This window comes from Sminthopsis crassicaudata, chromosome 4 (assembly GCF_048593235.1).
Source record: "Sminthopsis crassicaudata isolate SCR6 chromosome 4, ASM4859323v1, whole genome shotgun sequence".
NCBI lineage: Eukaryota > Metazoa > Chordata > Mammalia > Dasyuromorphia > Dasyuridae > Sminthopsis > Sminthopsis crassicaudata.
Window position 1 is genome coordinate 288802934 of NC_133620.1, and position 21292 is coordinate 288824225.

General features: G+C 45.2%; 1 protein-coding gene and 1 long non-coding RNA gene across 5 annotated transcripts in view; one reads left to right on the forward strand and one right to left on the reverse strand.

The window, feature by feature from the left end:
• HMGA1 (high mobility group AT-hook 1) lies at positions 1-12287 on the reverse strand. The gene is made up of 6 exons (XM_074311239.1): positions 12142-12287; positions 11342-11478; positions 7126-7274; positions 4465-4548; positions 3037-3087; positions 1-1520 (listed from the first exon to the last, which is right to left on the reverse strand). The coding sequence occupies exons 1-6, from the start codon at positions 12270-12272 to the stop codon at positions 1467-1469; spliced, it is 606 nt and encodes a 201-aa protein (XP_074167340.1). The 5' UTR covers positions 12273-12287; the 3' UTR covers positions 1-1466.
• Positions 11456-21292, forward strand: part of LOC141566550 (uncharacterized) — a 24388-nt gene continuing 14551 nt past the window's right edge. For 3 of the 4 annotated variants that reach the window (XR_012489345.1, XR_012489346.1, XR_012489344.1), the window contains exon 1: positions 12370-20927. This is a non-coding gene — a long non-coding RNA (uncharacterized LOC141566550). Of the gene's footprint in view, positions 11552-12369; positions 20928-21292 lie in introns of those variants that run through there. The other variant, XR_012489347.1, reaches the window with a different exon arrangement.

A 21292-nucleotide genomic window follows, 5' to 3' on the forward strand; every position in this document is an offset into this window, starting at 1 on the left:
TCCAGAAAAAGGAGTTTATTTTTATTCAAGTAACTGCAAATAGGAAACCAGAGTGGTGGGGCCTCACAATAGTCTGGGACCACCCTTTCCCCCACTTAGGCTGGATCTCCTTCCCTTAACCCTCCCAACTTGAAGATTATCAAAGGAGGGACTGATAGTAGTAGAGTTGGATAACTCCCCAACAATGTCACTTTTTAGTAAACTAGGTCTGGTGTCCACTATTTCCCCAAGCCCTCCTTGTGATGATTTGGGGAGATGAGCAGGGTGGATGGAGGAGGGACAGAGAGGGCAGGTGAAAATGAGAACTAACAAAACCAAATGGCTGAATGTCTGGAAGCCACAGAATGTAAGAACAAAACCACTTAAAAAAGAAAACCAACAAAAGTGTTCAGAGGTAGATTGTGAATGGAGAGAAGATGTAACCAGCTCCTAGGGGGAGGGGAATGGCATTCTGAAAGGAGGAATTGGGGAAGGGGGGGGCTCACAGGGAGGAAATATCCTTGCTTAAACCAAGCATTTCAAAGGCAAAAACCATAGGCCAAGACAGGGCCAGCCCAGGATTGGGGGAAATTTGTAGGATTGTCAAATCCCCCTTCTCCCTACATCATCTGAGCAGCAAGGAAACAAATTAATCAGGCCTTCTCCCTTCCTCTTACCTCAATTACAAAAATTGATCCCTAGGCCCAGTCCCATTCCAGTTTGATGCTCAGGAAATGCTAGTGTGGAGAGGGCAGGAAAGGTTAGGGTGGGTTGGAGCTCTGCCTTCTATTCCCAGGAAAAAAGTGCTTCCACCTTCATTCTTGGGACCAGTCTTGACTGGGTAGAAGATAGAACGGGTGGTGGAGGTACAGAATATCTCTAGACAGAGGTTGATTAAATTTGAGCTCTTGGGATCAAGATGCTCAAACATCTGTCTTTCCCTCTCAAATTTTTGATTGGAGTGAGGGAGATGAGAAATCAGGAACCCTGGCTCTATGGAGGGGTGGGGAGACCTAAAAAAAAAAAAAAAACAACAGGTGTTGGCAGCTAAATCAAGTTAGCTCTGTCCAGGGAAAGAGGAATACAAAAGAAATCCCAATCCTGGGAAAGAGTGGGTAGGTCAATAGGAAGAAGGATATGGGAGGTGGGGGGGAAGAAGGATATGGGAGGTGGGGGGGAAGGAGGTAGGGAGTGAACCTAGAGGTTCAACCACCTGCTGCTGTCTGCTCCACCCTACCCAGCACAATCCCATATAGGGTGGCCAGTTAGTATGAATATGTCCAAAGTGTAAATGGGGAGGCATTTCCCTGGTAGAGCTGTTTCTCTGACCAGTAGAACCAAGAAGGACAGATTGAAGGAGAAAGGTGGGGGAAGAAAAATGGGAGTTTAAAGATCAACATTTTTCTGTCTAGTCCCAGAATGAAAGGGCCGCCGCCGTTGTCATCATCATCATGGGGAATGAGGTAGCAAGATACAAGCAGACTTGGTTACTGCTCCTCCTCTGAAGACTCCTGGGATATCCCCTCTTCCTCTTCTTTCTCCTGCAGAGAAGGGAAGCTAGTGGTTATGATAGGATGAAAGGGGATTGTCTGTGTGGGCAGAGTCCATAAAGGTCCTGTTACAGAAACCCACATATATGGCTGGTTCTGCCCTCTCTTCCTCCAAGGGAAGGGCCCTCCCCCACTTCCAACCCACAGGGCTGGACATTATAAGGAAGGGGGACCCAGACTCCCCCCCCCATCCCTCATACACACTCAGGGCCCTCCTATTCCACCCTCTTCATCCCCCAAGTGCTTTAGGGTTGAAATGACTCAGGGCTGAGTGTGTGAATGACTCAGCACTCTTGCTGCCCAGTTTCATTCATAAAATGAAGAGGAATTTAAAGGGAAAACAGAGCTCAGATCGTTCCACTTGCTTCCTCTCCTCCTGGAGGCTCCTCCCCAAGCCCTGCTGGCTCCCATAGCAGCCTTATTTCTCCCCCTCACCCCAGGCATTCTTTCTTCTCCACTACAACAGTGGGGGAAGGGAATTCAGGAGGGGGGGGGGGGGAAGAAAGCAACTGGTCTAAGCACTGAGCAAACTTCCTAGGCAAGAGAATGCTTAGAAAAGCAAGCACAGAAGATGGAAGTCAGGGGTACCTCCACCCCTGGTGGGCAGCTGTGGCAGAACAGGAATAAAAGAGGTGAGCCACCTGGAAAGATCTAACCTTTGTTCCCTAGCTTTCTGGGCTCTGTGGGTCCTCGTCACCCTGGGTCTCTCAGAGGGACGCTGGCCAACCCAGAAATTCCCCATAGGGTCTGTTAAACAAGATCTCCAGAATATTAGAGAGCACGAATTGGATTGGGAGTGGCCGAGAGCTGACCTTGGTGGAGGAAAGGGAAGTGAGTTCTGGAGCACACTCACAGGGTGGGAATTTGGGGACACCGCATAGACCCAGGGTGGCCCCCATGCCAGGCAGAGACTCCAAAACAAGTTGCTTCCTGTTACTCACTCCTGGAGGTCTGCCAGATGCTGTTTCTCTTCTTCCACCCCCCCAACCCCCGGGGAGGGGGACTGGCTTGGCTGAAGACAGAAAGCTACTGGTGGTAGAACAGGGTAGAAGGGGGTGAGTGGGAGGAGGAAAACGTTACCATACACAGCTGCTTTTGAGACTATAGCTTCAGGCTAACTACCATCTTATCAGGAGACCACCTGGGCAGCTTCTCCCAGCCTTTACAGCCATTTGTGCTCACCAAGAGATTCCAACCTTGACAGTAGTAACCACAGTACTACTGGTATAACTTCCCCATTTTTATTGGTTTAGGATAGTCTTTGGAGGGGGAATTGGGATTTTTAGTAAATGGAATGTCCTTGGGAGAAAAGTTGGGAAGAATAGGAAAAAAGAAAAAAGTCGCTACATGCAGAGTACCAATACTTGAGACATTCCTAGCAGCATCATTTTCCCTTTCTCAAGGCTTTTTCCCCCTCTTGACAAAGCCAGATCCTAGAAGGTGCCCAGTCTACCCCAGAGAACAGCGTCCCTTTTCATTCTCTCACACATGCATCTCTTGTACCTACCAGTTTTTTGGGTCTACCTCTTGGTTTCCTCCCAGGTGCAGTGGTGGTTTTCTAGAGGGAAAGAGACCCACGAATTAAATAAACAGTTTTAAAAAAATAAAGCAAATGCTCTAATTTTCTCCCACAGGTATGGTGAACTGATACCATCTCTACAGGGTAACCCTTTATAACACTTGACAACTCTCCCAAGCTAGATAGGTAGGCTTATCCTCCAACACTAGACCGACCGACACCCCCCCACCTCCTCATTCCCCCTTTTTCCTCCCACCAGAGATCTAAGCCTCTTCCACCCATGACTCAGAGGATATGAGTCGAACCCTCAAAATAAATAAATAAATAAAGCAAGCTAAAACAGCTTCTCAAAGAAGCCATGGTATGTTTTCCTCTATCCCAAGTGTTTGGCCCCTTCTCTAAGCTGTCCCTCCCCTTTCCCTCAATAATTTAATTTCCTGGGGGATGAATGGAACCATCAACCCCCCCTTTATGCCCCAGATGAATCATTTCCCATTTCCCCAAAGACTGGGAGAAACAGAAAGGGAATGAAGGAAGCCCCTCTGGGCAATACCAAACTCTTTCTTGTCCATCCCTAAGCAACAAACCAACTTGGTTATATAAAATTTTACATAAGTTTTGTAAAGGCCATTTTATAAAGTGTTGGTCTATAACAGATCATCTTAAAATGTTTTCCATTCTCTATATCATTTGATCCTCAAACAGCCTTGTGAGATAAAGACAAGCATTCTTTCATTTCTCATTTTACAAATGAGGAAACCAAGGCACATATATAACCCTTACTATGTACCGTGCACAGTGCTACACTCTTAACAATTTTATCTCATTTAACCCTCATAACCCTGGAATAGGTTTTTCTAACAGATTAAGAAAAAATGAGGCCATCAGATAAGCATCTAGTCCTTGGTCAGTTTGGGAGTCCAGATTTGAATAAAACCCCGATTTCAGGCCCATAATTCTATTTCCCAAAACATTTTTCATCCCTGCCACTGTATTCCCATCCATACTCCCCAGACATATTAGTATGTTAAGTTGATGCTGAGGATCAGGGTATTCTCTTTCACATCCCGGTCCTGCAACCCCCACTATGTGCCTCCCCTCCCCCCAATTTTGGGAAAGGATTAGCAATAAGAATGAAGACACACCCAAAGCCATGATTTCCACATATCTTTTCATACAGATGAATTTGAGTGCTGCTGGTCTATCTGCTATATGTACATGCAAACACAACCCTCTACCTATATATACACTATACTCTGCCTCCAGCCCTTCTCTACCCCAAGAAGTTATCACTGATGCTTTCCAAGTTCTGCTGACCAGACCCCTTAAACTTCCTCTTAGGGTGGAATATCCTAGGAGATCAAAATTGCTGCATAAATGGTGTCAACTTTTCTCTCCCATGCTCCAGGAACTCACCCGGCCTTTGGCAGCCCCCTTGTTCTTGCTTCCCTTTGGTCTGCCCCGGGGTCTCTTGGGAGTTGGTGCCTCACTGGGTTCCTTCTAGTAGGACAAGAAGTAGAAAAGAGTGGGTAAAGGCAGGCAGTGTCACCTATCTCACCACATACACACCTCCCACCCACCTCAAACAACTGCATCACATTTCTGAAGTCACAAATTTCTTTCCTTATAGATTTCCTGAACCCATTTTATAGATAAAGTGAACTGGGATTTGACCAAGGTCATCCAACTATTACTTACTCTTCCCTTTCCATTACAAAGGGGAAATTCCAAGCGTGCTTACCCCTGGGTCCTTATCATGTCTAAGGTCTTTGAAGGGCAACCATGACATCTTTCTAGACCTCCAAGTCTTCATTTATACATTGGGACATTTTTCCTCAATGTTTTTTCTTAGGGTCAAAAGATTATTAAAAAACAAAAACAAAAACCCAACCCTGGATCTTCTCACTGCCTGGGGCCCCAGGAGATAGATCCTGAGTTCCCTTTTCTCTGATTCTATTCCATTTTCTGTCTGGTAGCCCTTGCACATAACCTTCACACCTTTATCAGTCCCTGATAGGGAAAAAAAAAATGATAAGGGGAGTAGAATAGTATAAATTTAAGACCCTCTGGGAGAGGGAGGTAAAGAAGTAAGTTACTTCCACCAGAACTCTGGGACTTTGCCAAACCCCCTCCCCCAGGGAAAGCACATGAAGCCTGGGACCCCACCCTGGAGGTTCCTATCTTTGCTATTGAAATTTTCATAAGCCAAAGAGAAATAAAAAGCTCATAAATAATGCACGGGCAGTAAGGGAAAGGCGTCCCAGCTATAGTTTCCTCAGTCACTTGGGCTGTTTATAGTCACAGGCGAAGTAATCCAACACCCATTCTCCTGCACCAGCCAGGAGAGGGAAGGTGCCCACTGGAATAGGCTTTGGAAGGGAGGGAGAGTAGGAAAGGATGCTCAGGGTGACTAAGAGGAATGGAGTCATCAATTAGAAAGGGCAGACCAACCAGCTTCTCAGGGACATTCTTCCCTTCTCTTTCATCTAGACATGAAAGGCCTTGAAAGACTTCATATCCATTACTCATCCAATGACCCTGGGAGACAGTAAGCAGGGATTCTGCATGATGGGCCCATATCCCCATTTTATTAATATATTCCAAAGGTAATATGACCTCCACCCAAGATCACCAAGCCTTTCTGGCTTCAGATTAGGAACAAAGAAGGCAGGAGAAATAACATCTAAGACCCTCTAGTTCCTTTAAAACCCATCCCACAGCGGGATCTAAGTGTTTTAAGTTATCAGCAGATGCTTTTATTGGACATCACCACCTATCAGATGACAGTTGCAAGGCTCACCACCCAGTAAATTCAGCACATTTATTTATGCAGCACCTACTATGTGCCAAGTACACATTCATTTGGTCTTCATAGAAACCGCAGAACATATAAACTATTATCATTTTCATTGTGCAAATGAAGAAACTGAAGGAAACAGAAGTTACCTGAACTTCCCAGAGTCACAACTAGTACTCAGATTTTCCTAACCCCAAGCTCAGGACGCTATCCACTCTAACACCTAACTGACTTTGGCTTCTCTCCCTTTTCCCTCCAAACCCAACCACCTCAGTGGTCACCTTCCTTCCTTCTGGTTGGACTTGGCCAGAAAGAGGTTTATGGGCAAAGGGGAGTGAGTGGGTGTTGGAATACTTGGACCGCAGCTATAAACAAGCCACCTGGGATTCAGCCCAAGGACAAAGGCTCATTCGGTCCCTGCTTGGCCCAAATGCTCTACAGCCCCCAACAAATCAGACCGATGCTTACAGAGTTGTCACTTACTTATCTTCACGTTCTGGAGGATTGTAACAGAGCAACAGAAAATCTGTGCTGTCCCCTCTGCCCACACAAAAGGACAGGACTGGGGGAGTTGTGGCAGAGCGGGAGAAAATTGATACCATAATCTAACCCCTTCATGTTACAAATGAGAAAAGAAAGGCCAAGCAAATCAGTGGTTTGCTTAGGGATATGCCACCAAAAACCAGGTCTGGTGGTACTGCCAGCTCATTCTGACACGGTCCCCAAGGTTTGGGGTTAAGCTTAGCCCAGAGACAGGAGCTAGGATTCCTTGGTTTCTGTACTCCAGTTCCCCACACTCCGAGTTCTGTGCTCTACCTCGATCCTCAGATGCTAGATTCTTTCTCAAGGTCAATAATGTAGCACTAGGTATGAGAGGGAGGACAGAATGAAGTATATCTTCCTACTGTTCTTCCTTCCTCCTTGTTCCAATTTTCCTGCTACTTCAAATTTATTTTTTCCAGTTACCCAGATTAAAATGAGACACCACTACATATTCAGTCCAGACCCACCAGAAAATTACAGTCTAAGTTATAGCATAAGTCTTCATAGTTGTATATTAAGATTTACAAATTGGTGGGAGTTAGAGTGAGGCAGTCACTTTTCAAATGTCACAAAATTAAGGAAGGCTATATTCGAATCTGGTTCCCTGAATCTTAACTCAATCTTTCTACTAAGAGAGGAGAAAAATAAAAGTTTCTGCCATTCTGTGAGCAGTTAGAATTTGAGGACAGTTTTGGGGCTGCTGATGCTTTCAGACAGATTTTTTGCCTTGTACTTACGGCAGGTTGCTTCCGGGGTCTGCCCCGCCCTCTCTTCTCAGACCCGTCTTTTTCCTGCTTGGAGGCCAGAGGCTGGCTGGATTTGGAACTAGATTCACTCATCTTTCTCTTCTTTGATGAGATGTGGTAAAGGGCAAGGGGATGGGGTACTGGTTAGGGAAAATAAGCATAAAAACCCCCACATATAATTAAAAATTATTTGTATACCCACCTGCTACCATTCCCTTGTGCCTCCCTCCCCCCCATTACACACCAAAATGTTCCCATTCTCCCTCTCTGTCCCAAGGATGGAATTCCCTGGCTCTAACCCAAGTTGGTTCCTCCCTTCCTCCCCCAGCAGTGTCTATCTGAGCAGAGATGGGGGCTGGCCAGGATGGAGTTAATCTGTATCTTATCTCCCCAACTCAGAAAGGCTCTTTGTCCTTATCCAGCTTCTGCCACCCCCATAGGGCCCAGGGCAGAAGAGGAGGCACAACCTGCTGACCCACCTGGCTTTTCCAGGTTGGGACCTGCCCAGATGCCCGAGCCCAGGAGTACACTTTGGGAGAGGAGGATAGCAGGTAGCAGAGAATTCATATTGTCAGACTGTGCTCAGTACCACAAACATATCTCACTTAGGAGCCTCCTCTCCTAACCTAAGTCCATTTCCAGGAGAAAAGAAACTAAAGTACTAAGGGAGAAAGCACCTTGAGGATGGGGCAAGGTTATAGAGAACACATGTGGAGAGATGGAGAGAAACCTGTGCTTTGTATCTGGCAAGCTCTCATTTCCCTGGCTTCAGTTTCCTCGTCTGTTAATTGAGGGGATTGGTTTTTATGATCCTGGGTTCCAATCCAGTTTCTGCCACTGAACATTTGCACATTCAGGGCCATGTAGGTCACACAGTGGTTAAGCCTAGAGTCCAGACGACTGAATTTGGAATCCAGCCTTGGAGACTACCACCCGTGTGACCCTGGGTAGGTCACTTAACCTGTTCGCCCATTTCCTGAAGCATAAATGAGGAGAAAGAACAACACCTTCTGGCAGGTTTACTATAAGGATCAAAGATAATGTTTGTGAAGCTCTCAACACAGCAGTTGCTATATAAATGTTTATTCCTTCCCCCTCCCAACTCTATGCTCTTTTCTTGGCATTTTTTTTTTTAAACCCACACACCTCTTCTCTATCTTATCTCTGAAAGATCAAAGGTCCAAATATTCTTTTTGTGTACCAAGAAGGGAACATTTGGAAACTTAAAACTTCCAGAAAGTTCTAGAAACTTCAAGGTAAATCATGCTTTTAAAGCATTCTCTTAACTTTTCCTCAGAGTTCTCTTATTTGTAGCCCATTCTAAGGTTGAGTCACTTTGAGTTTGTAAATCCTTCCTAACATTAAACCCAGGATTTCTCTTGCTGTAAAGAGTCGAGAGGATTGTGTGGCACTGGGAGACCCAATCAGAAGCTTTGCCATCAGTTCCATTTGAAACTTCGCAGGGTCATTGTGAAGCCTGCAAGGGAGATAGCAGCTGGACCTGTGATTTCATTTGGCACCCTCCCTATGAGAAAATTCCTGCTACAAATGCAGATTTTAGAGAGTTGCTGATGTGAAGTGACTTGAATAAGCCTTCCTCCCTCAGATATGGGCCATCAACTAGTTTGCCCACCATTTCCCCCATTACTTCATGTAATCTTAGAACCCTAAAGAAAGGAACCTCGGTTCCTATGAGAGATTAGAATCTCTTTCCCAGACTCAATGTATCTTAACCCAGACAATTCATAGGTACCATCCCAGTCTAAGTTGTTATTATCACCCCCAAGTTACAGATGGGAAGACAAAGATTAAAACCATCACCGATCAGTCACATTATATGACTCCACTCTCAAACCTTAAGAGTTTGGACTTCCAACTCCTTTGTCTGGTAAGGATTAGCATTTCAAGAAAGGCTCAGAGAATAGACATTCAATCTGTTCCAAGTTCCACATACTTTCCCCTTAAATATCCAATCCATCCTCTCAATAGAAATCAGTTTTCCTTTTTATCTACGAAAAGGGGATAAGTAATAACTGGTAATGCTTATCCCTGGAGGATTACGGTAAAGATCAAATAAGATAATGGAAAACTGAAACCCAGAGTTTAAGTGGCTTGACCAAAATCACACAGAATGATTGATGAGAGGCAAGATTTGAATCCAGGTTTGTGTTCCAAAACCAGCTCTCTTCTTCCTGGACAACATGCCTTTCCAATTCCATTAGACTCAAAAAATTAAGTCTTGAAACTAGTTTTTTTTTTTTTTAAGTTTCCCCAGTTGCATACACACTCATATGTACAGATTTTAAAACAAAAACAAAACATGTTTTTGCCAAGTATTCTCAATGAATTCTGAAGCCCCCTCATCCTTCTGCCTTGGAGAAATCCTCTCCACGGGTCTTTGCCCTGTTCATAATTATTCTATTTTATAACATTTCAGATTTTGAGAAACTTTTAAAAATAAGGTGGTTTAGTGATTTTTCTTGCTTTGTAATTAGTGGTTTGCCTTGCTTTGTAATTAGCCAGTGATTAGAATCTTATATTACACCACAGGTTTCCGTTAAAAACTAAACAAAATTAATCAGTTAAATTAGATCCCAACTCACATGAAATCTGGACCATCTGCCCCTTCCCTCCCTAAGTTCCCACCCAGGAGATCCTTTCCCACTCAGTCATCCTTTCAAGTCATTTCAGAACAAACACCTGCTTATGGGGGGGGGGGGGGGTGTACGGGGTGTGAGGTGAGGGATGAGGAATCCCACCCTAGCCCCCTTTAAGTCTCTTCCTGCTTAGTCATACCCGAAATATTTGAGACCCATTCCCCAATAGCCTGGGTGACTTTAAGCTACCCTCGTTGCTTTTGCCAAGCTCACAGAAAATCTGCGACTACTTCCTGGGTGAGTGGAGAATCAAATGAAAAAGAATGGCTCTAACTATAAGGAAGTGCAATTTTGATGGGATGAGTTAAATCATACACCAAGAAGTCTTGGAAGACGTTTGGTCCTTTCCCTTATGAAACTCCCGCCCTCTCACTACGGGAAACTGAGGTTCAGCGTGGGCGGGAGGTGGGGAGGAAGGCTGGCTCAGCCACCGAGGGACTTTCTCTTCACAGGTGGAATTACACGAGCCGGGTGGGAGATAACACCCCCTCCCCCAAGGAAGCCGGGCTTGTGCAGAACAAGGCCATGCAGGCCGGCGGGCCAGCCTCTCCCGCTTTTGGGGAGACCTGGTTTCCAGGCCTTCTGCTTCTCACTGACTTCATGCCTGCAGATCGCTTCCCTACCCCCAGGAGTTCACCGGCAGCCTCCACACATCCCACTCTCTCACCTACCCCTTTCGGGGTGAAAAGAAACAATGGACGGGTAGGGGTGCGCGCCCCTTCCCATCACCGCCCTCAATAAAACCTGGGGTGCCAAAAAAGGCCGGTTCCAACAGGGCCCGGCAAAGCTGAGAAACCTGTTTGTGGGGGCGGGAAGGCCGGCCGGGCCGAGCCCGGGGTGAGAACAGCAGCGAGCCGCGGGGTCTAGTCTCGGGGAGGGTGGGGCAGGGGCGGCTTAGCCCAATTTACCCAAAAGGAGCCCCGCCTCCCGGGAGGGGGTGGGGTCACAAACTGGGGGTAGAAGCGATTGCCCCTTTTCTCCCTCCCCTTCCTCCTACACTACCTTGACTTTCCTTTCCCTCCGCTCCCGTGGGGGGATGGGCACGAACCCGACGCACGTGCCCACTCTCTCCCCCTCCCAGCTCCAGCTTCTCCCTCGTGCCCTTGCAACCCGAGCGCCGCGCCCCCCCCCAGGTCCGGGGGAGCTCCGATCCTCTGCAAAGAGAAGCCTGTACCCTTATTATTATAGAGCCTCCATGCAGAGCTGGTGGTGGAAGCGGGAGTACAGGAGGCCAGAAGAACCAAACCTCGGCTTCCCTCTCCAGGGGGGCTACCTGCGGGCGCGCGAGTCCCCTCCCCCAGCCCCACGCGCCAATCGCCGGTTTCCGCCTCTGAGGCTGGGGAAGGGGCGTGCAGATCAGACCCCCTTCTCCGAATGCGCCCCCCCCCCCCCCCGCCGGCCGCTCGTGCAGCCCGGGAGCCTGGGAATAAAGCCGGCAGCGCGCGCGCTTCCCGCTCCCCTCCCCTTCACGCGCGGCGGCGGCGGCGGCGCCCCCCGCCCCTCCTCCCCTCCCCTCCATCGGCGGCCTCCCCGAAGCCGCAGGCACTCACCGGCAGCGGGCCGTCTCGGGTGCGTAGCTCCGGGTTGCGGGGGAGCAACGCGGACTGCTAGCGAATGACCTCGCTGAGCTTCCCTGCTCGGGCTCCTCCCGCCGCCGCCGCCGCCGCCGCTCGTTGCAAATGCGGATCTGAAAGCAGGAGAGAGGAGAGAAGCGCTCAGAGACCGCCGGCCGCGTGCTCCGCCGCCCAGGCCCCCGCGGGGTATTTATGTGTCACATTGGGGGGGGGGGCGAATGCAGAAGGGAAGGGGGGAAGGGGGGATAAATATAAATTAAAAAATCCAGCCATGAGGCAGGAAGCCGGGTCCGGCCCGTGCATTCCCCCCCCATAAATAAACAAAAATAAATTATTTAAAGGGTGGTGGGAGGGGGGGAGGAAAAGGGGGGGAGAAGAGAAGGGGAAAAAAGAAGGTAGAAAACCGCCCGAGCAGTAGCCGCGAACTCACGCCCTCTTGGAGTGGCGCCAGCTCCAGAAATAGCCCCGGCTCACACTCCCAATTAGAGAAGCGCAGCCCCGGCTCAGGAGAGCTTAAAAAGAGAGACCGGGGGCAAAGGGGGGGAGTTTTTTGGGGGCGGCCCCCGGGGCTGGCCCGCGCTGAGGCTGTGTCACTGCATGGGGGCGGGGCCATGCAAATGAACTGGGGGATTTAAAAAGGCGGCCTCGGGCTATCGTGCTAGGTGGGCGCGGGTGGGGGTGGGGTGAGGGTGGAGTGGCTAAGTGTGGGCCTGGGGGATCAGGTTTCAGAGCGGGAGGGGGGACGCGGGTGAGGAGCTTGGTGAGTTTCTTAGTACCTGTCTCCACGTGGTCCTGGGGTTGGGGGCTGAAGGCGCGTGGTCGAGTGTGGGGTCTGGAGGTGGAAGTGCGTTACTACGCACTGTTCGGAGAAGCCCCGGGGTTGTGGTTCTTGGGGAGGGACGCACATGCCCGATTGGATAGTCTCTTTCCTTTTCCCCTCCCCTTTTCCCCTCCCCCTCCCTGTTTGCCTGGGTGAAACTAGGGGTCTCTTTTCTTGTTTGTTAGGGGCAGTTGTGAGCGGGAGAGGCCGGGGGATTAGTGGTGTGAAGGGCGCCGGGATTGCAGCCCGGAGCTCTTCTCTGCCTTTTATCGGCTGTAAGATCCAGAGGAAGTCTAACGTAATCTCTGTGGGACCCAGCTTCCTCATGCGTGAAAACAGGGACTCAGACTCAACCGTCCCTGGGGTCCCTTCCAGCTTTATTCTAGGGAAAGCCCAGAACGAGCCTCGGTCCTGCCGGGGGGTGGAGGAGCTGGGCGGGGCGGCCAAGCGTGTGGGGGGTGCGGGTCAGCGCGCAATCAGTCCCCGCGCCCCCGTGCAGGAGGTGTTTCTCTGGGCTGAACGCTGATACACCTGTTAGCAGCGCGGCCCTGAGAGGGAAACAGTTCCCAGTTTATAGCTTTTCTCCTACAAAGTGCTCCACTTCCCCAACTAAGTTAGGTTGTCGAGGGGCTTGAGTCCCTGTCTGCTGGTGAAGGGTAGACCAAAGTTTGGCTGACTGTGAGCTACGGGACGGTTTGAGCGAAAACGCGTGAGATCAAACGTACTTTATTAATGGACACTAACGGCTCATAACCGAGCCTCAGCCTGTCAGACGGATAATTACCCTGTGTGCCTAAAATATAAAACGGAAGTCCTGGGGGCAGTGCCCGCTCTCGTTACTGTGTTTTCTGGGGTTCCCGAGGCCTGCCGCCCTTCTCCCCCCATAAAAAACAGAAGGAGGGAAAGGAGGAAGAACTAGAAAGACGCTGGGGAGGGGAGGGACGCGGGCTTCGGGCCCCGGGATTCCTGGAGGAGTCCTCACTGCCTCCTGTGAGGAAGGGTACAGCAATGCGGGGCTGACACACTCTGTGACTCATGTGTTCTTTTCTTTATTTCTTCCTTCCCGTGTCATTCATTCTCTGGCCCTTTCCCTTCAGGAAAAAAAAGTGCTAAGGAAGAAAAACTCAGAAACCCTAAACCCAGAATGGTAGGAAAGAGCCTGCCCGGCATTAGAGCCTAGTTTTTTTTCCTGCCTTGATCTGAAATTTTTAAATTGCAGGAGGGAGGCCCAGTGCGGTTGGCTGTAACTTTGGCTGAGTTAGGGGCGGTCTTAGAAGGGAGAAGCAAAGTTTGGATTATTTCTCCAAGCTTCAGGGCCAGGAGATAGGGGAGTAAAGAGAACCATTCCCAAACGGAGAAGGTTTGGGGAGAAGGAGGAAACTAAGATTGGAGCATTTCTTAGGGTGTAATCGAATATTAATGGGTTTTTAAAAACTCAATCCTTTTCCCTGGGGGGGGGGGAAGAGGATGGAAGAGCATTTTTATTCAGGGGACATAAAGTCACATCATTGAACCCCAAAGGCAATTGAAGGCATTGAAAGAAGTCGAAAAAAAGGAGGGAGATTGGGGGGAGAGACCAGGGTTAGGCGGCAGGAGGGAGTTGCAGCCCCTTCACTAGAACTAGTCAGAGGCTGGGAGGTGGGTATTGAAAGCTGATTGTGTATGACCCTCAGAGAGCTTTTAATAGAAACTGCTGGAGCTTCCCCTTTCTTTTCCCCTCCCTCCCCCTCCCCCTCCAGTCATTGACCAGAGCTGCAATGTTGCATTCCCAAAAGTCCTGACTTGGGAGCCATCTTGTTGTACCCTAAGGATCCATCTGTCCTTGAAGAATGTGCTCAGGGCTTCCCCAGTTTCTGCTGGGAATGGTTGGAAGTAGAAGGGGGGGTGGGAAGGGCTTGTCTGGCCAAGTGCTATTTTAGGTTTTTCTCAACACACACACACACACCCCTCCCCCTTAAAAGTGTTTTAACTGCTGGAAGTATGCATCTCCCGGGCTTCCTGTGTGGCCTGGAAAGGGGGAGGGGCTTCTCTGTTACACAGGCAACCTGATGTATGGAAAAGAAACCTGGGTTCTCCTGGCTCTGTCAGGAACTCACTAAGTGACTTACCTTCCCTGGGCCGAAATTCCCTATTCTGTTAAAAAGGGAGAATGGGGTTGTTAGATTATTTCTAGGGTCAGTTTCATTCCTGACATTCTGGAAGTGTTAAGAATCCTGTGCACTGTAACTCCAGACCCTTTCCCCATCCCTTCCCAGATTTCCTGAATTCCCTCACCTCTTCACCCAAGGTTGCCTGTTTTGCTAAGCCGTGTACCAGGTATTTTGAAGGAATAGAAGAAGATACTCAGCCCTCAAGGTCCCTGTAACGAATCTAGCACCGAGCATGATTAAAAGAAAATTAGGGAGCAGGAGGAGAGATGCTGTAAGACATTGAGTAAGAAGAGTGTCTTAGGGCTGAGTTAATTTGGAGCCTGAAGACGACTTACCTTTGGCATTTGGGGCACTCAGTTTACCTGCAATCTATAAAAGACAGGGTAATTGGGTAATCTCCCAGTCTATGATCCCCTCATCTGAATTTTAGTCCCAGCTCTGCTAGTGTTACTTGTATGTGCTGGAAGCAAGTTATTTCCCATTGTTTTTGGTACTTAATTTGCCAATTTGTAAAATGAAAGGTCTAGACTAGAAGAATTCTTAAATTGCTTCTAGCTCTAAATCCGGTGAGCCTTCTTGTCAAAGTAGATTGGATGCTTCAGACTAGTAAGTAGGGGAAAGATTATTTTTGTGGATTGGTGTGAGCTGATTCATAAATAGGTAGGTCTTGGAGAATGAGCTCATAATAACGTTTGTAGAAAGCCTTAAGATTTGCAAAGTGCTTTACAAATATTCCGCAATACAACAACTTTGGGAGGTAGGCACTATTATTATCCCTGTGAACAGGATGAGGAAACTGACAGTGGTATCCTGCACAGATTCACCCTGTTTTGATGGTTTTGATCTCAGGGCTTCCTCATTCCAAGCATATAGATATTTAGTAGTAAAGTACTGTATGTAGAATTTTCCCTGTCAGATGAGGGAGAGTAGTAGTGAGGTGTTTATTTTGGTTGGGATACAATCATATGTAGTCATTATGATTTTACCTTGTCATTTTTTATTTTGGTTATGTAATTTTTTTTGCTATCTTTCAAAAAATCCACTTAGCTGAATATAATAAGATAAAAAGTAACAGGAATAAATACAAAGCCTTAGACATGTGTTTGAGAAATAGACTTTACTAAGATGGTAGTAGAAGGAGCAGTTAGAAAGAAAAAGATAAATGGGGATTTTAATGACTTGTATTCAATATAACTTAATAATGTGACTTTAAAAAAATTCATCTCCTCCTAGAGAGGCCTAGCTTTCAGCAATAAGAAGATGGTCCCTCTGTACATGCTTTGATCAAACTTTATATATAATGTTTCTTTGAATTCCAGAAGCTGTCACATTTTAGGAAAGACATTGATTTCTAGAAAATTCCAGAAAAAGACAGCCAGAATGTCAACAGCTTTTGAGCCCCTATCATCTAGAAGGCTGGTAAGCCTATAGAAGAGAAAATTCAGAGTATTTGGGCATATGATAGCTGGCTATATGTTGAGAATACTAATTAAAGCAAAAACAGTCTCTGTCCTTAAAGGAGATCACTTTTGTTGTTGTTTTAGTTTTTTAAAATTGTATTTAATTTCTGATTACATGTAAAGAAAAATTATAGCATGCATTTAAAAATTTTGAGTTCCCTATCTCCTTCACTTTCCTCCTCCCTAAGATAATAAGCAATTTGATACAGGCTCTATATGTGCAATCATGTAAAACATTCCCATATTAGTCATGTTGTGAAAGAAGAAACAGACAACCACCCCCCTCATATACAAACACACAAAAAAGTGAAAATAATATACTTCCATCTGCATTCAGACTCCCATCAGTTCTTTCTCTGGATGTGTATAGCACTTTTCCTCATAAGCCCTTTAGAATTGTGTTGGATCATTGTATTGCTGGACATAGCTAAGTCAGTCACAGTTGATCATAGAGTGTTGCTATTATTGTGAACAATGTTCTTGGTTCTACTCACTTTGCATCAGTTCATGTAAAATTTTCCAGGCTTTTCTGAGGGCATCCTGTTTGTCATTTTTTATGGCAAGGGGAAGGCAATATATAAACAGTTTTGTACTTACCAAACATACAGTATAAATTGGAGTTATCTCAGAGGAAAGATCTCTCATAGAAAGTGGGATTTGAACAACTGAGTTTCAAAGAAACCAGGGAATTAAAGAAGCAGAAGTAGTGAGGGATGTCTCTCTCTGGATCATAGAGAACAGAGAATAAAGAAAATTAGGAAGGTAGCAAAGGACCAGATTCCCAAAAGGCCAAACAGAATCTGGAGGTAATAGAATCACTGAAGTTTGTTGAATGAGGAAATGGCACGTTTAAATCTGCATTTGAGGAAGATCACTTTGATAGGTGAGTGGAGAATGGAGTAGGGATAGACTTGAGGCAGAGACTATTTCAGTAGTCCAGGTGTCATGTGTGATGGAGATTTTGCATCAGTGTGGGGGTAGTATTAGAAGAGAGAAAGAAACATAGATGAGAGATATTTCAAAGGTGGAAATGGCAAGACTTTGGGGAGAACAAGTCATCAGTAGAAGATTCAAAGAGGCAAATTTAGGGTTGATTTCAAGAGAATATCACTGTAACAGCTATCCAAAAACGAAATCCGGTGCTTTGGTAGATGGTAAATTCCTTTTGCATTCATATCCTATTGACTTCCAAACCTGGTCCCCTCAATGTCCTCTGCCTATCCCTCCCTTTTCACTTTTTTTTTTTTTTTAATTATAGCTTTTTATACACAAAACATATGCATGGGTAATTTTTCAACATTGACCCTTGCAAAAACTTCTGTTTCAACTTTTCCCTTACTCTCCACCCTCTCCCCCAGATGGCAGGTAGTCCCATATATGTTAAATATATTAAAGTATATGTTAAATACAATATATGTATACATATTTATACAGTTGTCTTGTTGCACAAGGAAGATCGGATTTAGAAAGAAGGTAAAAATAACCTGGGAAGAAAAACAAAAATGCAAGCAAATAGTAACAGAAAGAGTGGAAATGTTATGTTATGGTCCATACTCATTTCCCAGTGTTCTTTCTCTGGGTGTAGCTGGTTCTGCTCATTACATATCAATTAGAACTGATTTGGATCCTCTCATTGTTGAAGAGAGCCATGTCCAGAATTGATCATCATATAGTATTGTTGTTGAAGTATATAATGATCTTCGGGTTCTGCTCATTTCACTCAGCATCAGTTCATGCAAGTCTCTCCAGGCCTTTCTGAAATCATCCTGTTAGATGTTTCTTACAGAACAATAATATTCCATAACAATCATATACCACAATTTATTCAGCCATTCTCCAATTGGTGGGCATTCCTTTGTTTTCCAGTTTCTAGCCATTTATACTCTCTTTTCACTTTTTGCTCAGGGAACAGTCATCAAATGAAATCAACAAAAATCAAATTCCTGTTATTTCTCCAAACAAAACACTGTTTGTTGGCCATAATCTTTAATAGAGTACAGAATCAGTTGTGAAATATTAGTTAAGAAGAGATCTTTCTGAGACAGGAAGATCTGCATTCAAGTCTTCCCTTGGGGAAAAATACACACAATATATACATGTAAATATGCACACATACATACACTGTTGTATGATCCTGAACAATTTACTTAACTCAGTGCTTTTAGCATCCCTCTTGAGACTATACATTGTAGAGAGGTGCCCAGCTTCAGTGTGAATTCCATTTTCCACCTCCGGCTTAGTGGCTGTCTTATCCTGGAGATGCCCCCATCTCCTCTTCTCACAGATGAATATGAATGAAAAGGTCTGGGAAAGTGGAAGGAGTAGAGAAGGAAACTGGAGAGTGGGAATGAGTGGGGAGCAGTTGAAGGGGGTATACTCTCCTGTCACCTCTTTGGTGAAAAAGCAATGGGAAACCTTCTAAAAAGCCTTTTAAAGGCTCTGAGCTGGGGTCTGCTGGCTTGATATAGTCTGAGGAATCCTGAGTTGGGAGTCAAGAGACTGGATTCAACTCCGCCTTTGTGTCTTAATTAGCTGTCTGATCCATGAACCTCAATTTCTTCTACTGTAAAACTGATTCCTAAGGACTCTAGGGCTGAGAATCTGAGTTCAAATCACTCAATAACCTGTATGAAACTTTTTCAGTATCTTTTTAATCTTTTTTCTTTTTCTAATTTTTTTTTGCTGAGGCAATTGGGGCTAAATGACTTGCCCAGAGATTAGGGCCCCTAGGTTAGGTATTAAGTGTCTGAGATCACATTAAACTCTAGTCCTCCTGACTTTCAGGACTGGTACTCTATCTACTATACCACCTAACTGCCCCTCTTTTTTACCTTCTTCAAAATAAAATATGTTTAGTTGATGCCTTTTGTGTCTATATCACATTTCCCACCTCTCTCCTGATTCAGATTTCTCTCTTGGAGGAAGGAGCAATTAAACAACAACAAAAAAATTGGCTGTATAAACCTTGTCTGACAAAATAGATCATAAATAGTAGTCTCCCGCCCTTTGCAGTGAGGGAGGAGGTTAGGTTTTATTATCTTTGCTGGTTTTCCCATTACTCAGCTCAACTTCCTTTCTAGTGTTTTTTTTTTTTTTTTTTTTTTTTTCATTTATATTAGTATACTCATTTTATGAATATTTTGTTCTATATTGGACCTTTGTTTTGAGTCTTTGGCTTCTGGGAGTAGGGAAGGGAAAAGAGAGAGGAATTGCTGTTTATATCTCACTCCCCTCAGCTACTAGTGCTCTCCCCAATTGCCTTATATTTATTTATTTTATACATGCTTATCTTTGTATTTAAGGCAGTAGGTAGAGAGCCAGCCTTGCAGATAAAGAAAGTTGGATTCTAGTCTCACTTCTGACATTGATTGGCTTTGGACCTAGAACAACTTTAAAAGACTAAATACCAATTTTAAGAGAAGGTGCCAAACAGCACTGGTGAGAGGAGTTCCCTACTTCACTGAATCACAGGTCCATTTCTGTCTTTAAATGTGTACTTGTTTGATAGTTAAGTTTTTTGAAGGCAGGGACTGTTCCATCTTTTTGTCTTTATATGAAATAGTCAAGTCCTTTTCCCAGGACCTAGCACAATGCCTGGCCCACAGAACAATTAAAATGCTAATTTTAATTTTTTAAAATTAAAATGACAATTGTTAATTGACTGATTATCTCTGTATCTGGACCATAAGCTCCTTGAAGACAGAGTGAGACTCAGCCTTATAGTTTGTCTTCTTCCTGGCACCTAGTATAGGACTGGGCCCTTTGTCAAAGCTGACTAAATGCTTGTTGAGTGAGTGAATAAATAAATGTTTTCTTGGTTTTTTGAATATTGTACAGATGTGTCAGAGGGTGGGAACATGGGGTTCTCTGTATGCCCATCCTGCTGACTAAGTTTTTATGTCCTGTTCAGGCTGTCTTTTCCCCAGATGTGGGCTGTGAAACTTCTCTCTTATTTCTTGGTATAATTGGGACAGACTTGATATTCATAAGAATGAATGAATGAACAACTCAGAAGCATTTATTAAGCTTTTACTATATGCCAACCACTGGAGGTACAAATTTAAAAAGCAAGATAACCTTTGCCCTCAAATAATTTACATGTAAATAGGAGAAGACTACAAATATAGGGGATGTTTCCTGATAATGATGATAAAAGATATTTTTGCTTGGAAAGAAGAGAAAAAGAAGATCTTATCTTTCCTGCTTTCAAGCATGGATCTTTTACCAGTCTTTCAGTCAAACTTAAGCAAATTAAATGCATTGGAAAAGAGGACTGAATTTGGAATCTTGGAACCTGAGTTCCAATTCTATCTCTGCCATTTATTACTTGTGTGACCTAAGACAAGACACTGCACTTTTATTCATTTCAATTACCCCATTTGAAAAATGATGGGCTTTGACTTTGCATGATCTTTAGGAGTCCTTAAATCTATTATTTTTGGATTAGCTAGTAGACACAGCAGCTCATGATAGGAATATAGCATTCCAGTTAGGGTCATGGATTAGCTCTGAGACAGTAAGCAAGCCTTTTGGGCCTCAGTTTCTTTATATAGTTGAATTGGAGGAGTGTGTTGGAGTTAGCTCCAACCAAATCCTATCTAGAGAGGTGTTAGTTAAATTTTCATCATGAGCTATTTATCTCTCAGAATGAACCAAACTGCAAATTAGAGCTTGATTTATTGTTTTGTTGATTGTCTAGGCTTGTTTGTTCATCATTTTCAAAGAGGATCAATGACATCACAGGGGATGTCTTGACATATGGGTTAATTGGATTTAAGGAAGGCAGAGCTTCACAAAGTCATCTTTCTCTTTTCCAGAGTCAGTGGAAGTCCATTGGCAAAATAAAAGTCAAGATATCCGTGGATGACATTTTTAGAAGACTGACCAAACTGCTAAAAGGTCCACAGCATCTGCTTTAGCTGCTTCATAGTGTTCTCATCCTCCTGTCTCACTGTGGGAGACCTTTACTTGCATTTAGACATCCCCTAACTTACCAGTGGGTTTGAGGACTGTTGGTTGCAGTGGACCTGGCTTAGTCTGCTTTGAGATAGTTTACTGGGGTGTGGCAACTGTACCTGCTATTCCTAGAGCCATGGATGAGAATTGGATGAGCAGTGGACACCAAATCAAAGGTAAATGAGCAGCCCTGAAGAGGGCTCTCGGCAAGCTCTCACAGCAAGAGGTGCTGGTCCTCCCTTAACAATCCATATACCCCAATTTTAGAAAGTGTTATTATTATATACTAAACTTTAAAATATGTCATTTGTATTTTTTTTTTGCCTTGAAAAGAATATAAAGTTAATGTATTATCATTACTAGGCTGACAATGATCTTACATTTTTAGCTGTTGAAAACTTCTCATTCTGACTGCAAATTTGTAAATTGGAGGAATGTTAGACTGGGATGGAGGAAATGATTAGAGATCACTCCATAAGGGGGGAGGGCAGAAAGGGAGAAAAGTTGGGAACACAAAAGTTTTGCAAAGGTGAATGTTGAA

Coding starts and splice junctions, on each gene's coding strand:
- HMGA1 (XM_074311239.1), bottom strand. CDS start 12,272: ATGTGCGTCCCTCCCCAAGAACCACAACCCCGGGGCTTCTCCGAACAG. Junction 11,479..12,141: donor CCAGGACCACGTGGAGACAG/GTACTAAGAAAC, acceptor TCCTGCTTTCAG/ATCCGCATTTGCAACGAGCG. Junction 3,088..4,464: donor AGGGGGCTGCCAAAGGCCGG/GTGAGTTCCTGG, acceptor CTTTCCCTCTAG/AAAACCACCACTGCACCTGG.